General features: G+C 36.5%; 1 protein-coding gene across 1 annotated transcript; it reads right to left on the reverse strand.

Annotated features, from left to right (window-relative positions):
- Positions 1 to 1,996: 1,996 nt before the first annotated feature.
- On the reverse strand, positions 1,997 to 4,453 carry LOC111386282 (protein IQ-DOMAIN 14). Its single transcript, XM_023010748.1, has 5 exons — positions 4,157 to 4,453; positions 3,779 to 4,075; positions 3,367 to 3,582; positions 2,810 to 2,941; positions 1,997 to 2,738 (listed from the first exon to the last, which is right to left on the reverse strand). Exons 1-5 carry the CDS (start codon positions 4,229 to 4,231, stop codon positions 2,178 to 2,180), a joined length of 1,281 nt encoding a protein of 426 aa, XP_022866516.1. The 5' UTR covers positions 4,232 to 4,453; the 3' UTR covers positions 1,997 to 2,177.
- Between the last annotated feature and the right edge of the window lie 461 nt (positions 4,454 to 4,914).

Genomic DNA, 4,914 nt, shown 5'->3' on the forward strand with positions numbered 1-4,914 from the left:
CATCCTAAGTGTGTGGATTGAATCAACAAAGCAAGAGAGGAAAGCAACCATAGGAGAGGAGGCGCCGGCGAGTTGGTGACTTCGGTTTTGGTGTTGAATTCGATGTTTAATGGTTAACTGAGCCTGGAAATCACTTTGAGCAGCTTAAGGAAGATCCTAACATCTGGTATCAGAGCTTGGGTAGCAAAAAAGGCTCAAAATCGACTGATTTTCGCATCTTCAACCTAGAACCCGAATCTGAAAATCTGCAATTACTCACAAACCAAAGCTCGATTGGACAAACGGAGGCCATACCCATCATCAGCAGGTCGAGGGTGTAGTTGGTAGGAAGTTGTTGACTAGAAGTAGGTAGTAAGCTTTTGTAATATATATATAATGGCATCAGGTCATGGGGCTTAATGTACTGATATTTTTCCCAGAAAATTTTGTCTTTCTCTTCCTCTTTGCTTTACAAAACCATCAGCTCCATTCTGTTTCTAGCTAGTGTTCCTAAGAATGCTTGCTTCAGTTGCGGTTCCCAGCTGTTGTGCCATAGGCCTGTCCATCCAGTATTAAGTGGAAACTTTGGAACTTTAGTGTGGAGGTTGCCTTTTCACTTTCGTCTATGGTATATATTGAGATAGATGATGTATATGATCTCTTTACCATTATACTTCTCTACTATAGGACAAATAAAGTTGTTTGGAATTAGCACCTCCTTGATTTCCTTGGAAAACGATATGCACTCATCATCATCATCTATTTTATATGATCTATCCATATGATCTTCATACTCCTTCATTGGAAGAGTACTATAAGAAGTCTCATCATAATTTTTAGCTCTTTGATTTCCTTGATGATAATGTTGAGTCGATCTTCTATCACTTAATTCATCCATAAACTTTCTTCTTTATTCAATTACCACACATTTCTCTTAGTTTCTATCATATCATCATCAATTCTCGAAACCTGCAAACTGCTGCTTTTCTCGCAGAAGAAGCTAGAAGCATACTTTTCTCCATTCCTACCAGAATCACTCTGCCAATTTTCTCTCAAATTCTCAACTTTTACTCGCAAATACGCATTTTCCGTGGATAACACCTTTAGACTTTCAGCCATTTCCTGTATTTTTTTAGCAATGGATGCTTTTTTCCTCAAGCTGTAATGCTGAGCAGGAGAAATGTTAGTTTACAATTTTGCCAGTGTCCACTCCTGCTGTCATTTCGGGTTAGCATCAATATCCAAAGGCTCATCGCTACTATATAGTTTGATTTTGACCTTTGGTGATAACTTTCTTTTGGATTTTCCAAAGTCTGACTCATAAATTTAGATCTCAAGAATTTTAAACTTTTTCAGATATAATAAAATTTTACGGTCTACTTTGTTCAAGTTTTCCTGCCAATGGTGCCAGTAAGTTGACAATTGAAATCTAATCAATAAATTCTACTCACCTAACTATAATTTTCACTTCATAAATTCACTAGTTTGGATGACCAAACTGGAGTAAGAAGGGAAATAGCTATTTGACAGGGAGATTTGAATTGCATTCGCTTCTCTTCAAATGAGGAGGTATTTATAGATTTTCCTCCAAGTCTTGAGGCAATCTGGTCATCTTAGAAGAATGACAGATGGCGGCTCAATTTACTAGTAACTAATTCTGTTGCAACCGTCACGCTTTATGTGCATATTGACAGCTTGTGGCCTGCTGGGACGATGAACCAGTTTGCATTTACTTTACGCAAACCTTCCATGCCTCTATTACCTTTGCATATTCCTACATGCTTTGCAGGGATTCCCATAAGGTTCGTAGAGCGCGTTTTTTGAGATAACACATAGTCGAGTGTATCTTATTACTAAAGGAAGGTTTAGTGAGGTCTGTGCCCATTCTTTATAGGATTTTGAAACATCTATTCCCGGCAATTGAAATTGAAGGACAGATTTGAGTTCATGAGTGCCTTTAAGGACAGAATAGTGGAATAGCTACATACAAAAAAGTTCGACTTTCCTCAGAAGTATCGTCTTTAAAGGATTACTTTTCTATATATGTTGATCACAAGGTTTTGTTATTTGATAGATTTCATAAAGTTTGATTTACAATATCAGATAAATAAACACTCAAAACCAGATGAGTCATTACAATTTATTGCCCCCAAGAATCTGCATTATCTATTGGTGCAACGCTTATCGCAGTTTGATAACTATCCTTCAAAATCCAGGTGGAGGTCCATTATAGATCTGCTTGATTTTACAGGACCAGCTACACCTTTCAACTGAGGAGATCTTTCTGAAGAACCAACAGCATTTCGAATCCAACTTCTGCTTGTCTGCTCACTATTGATCGATGATATGGGAGAGAGCCTGTGCTTATATGGAGAATTAATCTCAGAACAAACATCTACATTTATTGGTCTTAATCTTGGAGAGCTCATTGATCTGACTTTTGCTTTGGCAGATTCAGTGGCTGCCATGTATGTAGGAGTGGCAGGAGAACCTGGAAACTCAATGCTTTCCCCAACTGATCGTTGTTTTCTGTGATAAAATGACTTTCTTGGCATAGAATCCTGATGTTCTGATTGATATTGTTTTTGCATATTTCTTAATTTGAGAAGTCTGTTCCCAAGTTCATCTCTGTTGTTTCTTGAATTAGTCGTGTCCAAGTTTACGAGATCATCTCTTTTAGCCAGTTGGGCATCTACCCATTGTTCTAACCAGTATCTTCGTCTTCCAGATACCTTGTCCCGTTCTGATTCTGCTGATCTCTGCAAATAATTTTTTTTCCTGTTATGGTAATAATTCATCGTTAGAAATGTTTTACGTTCAAGAAACTAACCCGATGGTGCAAGTAGTATTCCTTTATCCTTTCTCTCTTAATGGCCGCCTCTTTCTTGCTTAAGATCTGGACTTTTGCTTCTTCCTTTGTTAATGTACTGTCATCCCACCTTTTCTGGCTATTTGAATCTATCTGTAGTTTTGTAGACAATTTGTTAAATGAGGTAATTATGTGGACAAACAATGAGATAAATGCTTAAAAATTACATTTTATATTCTATATATACATTGGAAGCATTTTGTGTAAACTGGACTCGATGAGACTGGACAAGATTAACGAAGAGAGATATCAGATATGCAACAAATTTAGTCAGCTGACCTGTCGAATCCCGTCTAATCCAATAATAAACATGTTATAGAAGATGGAAGACTTATATATAATCTTGAGAATTTGAAACGAGTCTGCAACAAAGGATGTAGTTGATATTGAGGTGAAAAAAATTCACATTTGACAAATGATTAACTTATAGGATTCTATTACCATATAGTTAAATGTTGTTTCTTGAATTCACTGAACAATTTTTTTATCCAAATCAGAAAAGTAGCTTTCAAGCTTACTTTTATGTCCTTTTCTCCCAAATCTTGTGGCTTATATTCTTGAAAATGCTGGGTGCCTTTAACTCTTTCACACCTTTTTGCACAAACTTCTGACTGGATATTTACAATTGTCTGCAGACACTTGAGGGTGTTAATAGCTTGCTGCCGCACCCCCCACCCTCGAATCAGAGCTTGAAGTTTGACTACTCCTTTAAGTGCTCGTAGTGCTTTCCTTGCCTGCATAGCCCAGTATAAGAATATTTTTTTAACTTTTAAACCACTTCGTATAAAAGTTTAAGCTCAAAAATCGAGAATGTAATTATTTATTTAAATTTAAGCTTTAACATTTCTCTCATGTGTAGAGCGCATTATTTCTCAATATCAAGGGGTGACTAAAACCGAGGTTATTCATTCTCCAAAAAATAGATCTTACCAGGTAACCGCGGAAAACAGCTTGAATCTTGGTGGCAGCGAGATCTTGAACTCTACTGTCATACTGATTAGAAACTTGAAAAGAGATCGCATTAACGTTGATTTCAGATGATTTGTCAGTATCCTCCTGTTGATCAGCAGATTGAATGATGCTAATAGAATGATCAGTTTCTGCAACATTGGTGTTTACATCATAATGAATGCTCTGCTCTTCTGCTTCCTCAGGTGTACTTTCCCTTTGAGCTGAAACTAGTTTTTTCCTCTTAACAAAGAACGCCCATCTCTTACTTTTATCCTTCTGATAAACATTCGACGAAATTAAGTTTTATAATTTTCGAACAACATTAATTCTAAACAAAATATAAGCAAATTTGCTTACCTTTCCGAATCTCGAATACGTTTCCGAGATGAAAAATCTCTTAAATGCACTGAACCAGCTCTTCTTTGTTGCCATCAATGAACAAGAAAAGTGCAGAGCTCAAAGAAAACGTATACACAATGCATGTACAAAACTTCTAAAGTTCATATCAATGGGTTTATTTTTCTGTGTTTTAGGACTCAATAACTTAGATTTGTATGATGAGAGTCATGTGCTGGGAACATGGGCCTTGAGCACAAAGTGGGTGAAAAATAAGAGGGTCCTTCATATTTGTGGGGGAAAGATTTTATATCTCTTAAGTATTAAAGAATTAATAGCAATAGAACTCTAAATATTCAGTGCTTATGGGGCCTCTGGTGTGTCCCTGCCTACACTTTTTCTTTATAAATTATGGGGCGCATGTTCATGATCAGTAGGTGGATTATAAATTCGGAGACCACACTTGATCAGTTTGCCATTTATCCAACACATGCATGGTACCTATTATGATTTAAAAGTCACAAGAATTTGGTACCTTAGATTGAACTAATCTAGATGAGTTAATTAGAGAAGGGACCTTCTTTTTTTGCTAAATTAATATTTTAATCACTCACTTTCTTGCACAATTTCAATATTTGTTTTAATTAAAAGGCTTGACATTGTACATGAATTTTGATAGATATGTGACGATGATGGCAAGACTCTTGCTTTCTTTGATACCCATATACCAACCATTTCTAGGTGATCAGTTTGCCATTTACCCGACAGCATGCATGGAC

The sequence above is a fragment of the Olea europaea genome, chromosome 3, assembly GCF_002742605.1.
Source record: "Olea europaea var. sylvestris chromosome 3, O_europaea_v1, whole genome shotgun sequence".
In the NCBI taxonomy this organism is placed as follows: Eukaryota; Viridiplantae; Streptophyta; class Magnoliopsida; order Lamiales; family Oleaceae; genus Olea; species Olea europaea.

Coding starts and splice junctions, on each gene's coding strand:
- LOC111386282 (XM_023010748.1), bottom strand. CDS start 4,231: ATGGCAACAAAGAAGAGCTGGTTCAGTGCATTTAAGAGATTTTTCATC. Junction 4,076..4,156: donor CGTATTCGAGATTCGGAAAG/GTAAGCAAATTT, acceptor AATGTTTATCAG/AAGGATAAAAGTAAGAGATG. Junction 2,739..2,809: donor AATACTACTTGCACCATCGG/GTTAGTTTCTTG, acceptor AATTATTTGCAG/AGATCAGCAGAATCAGAACG.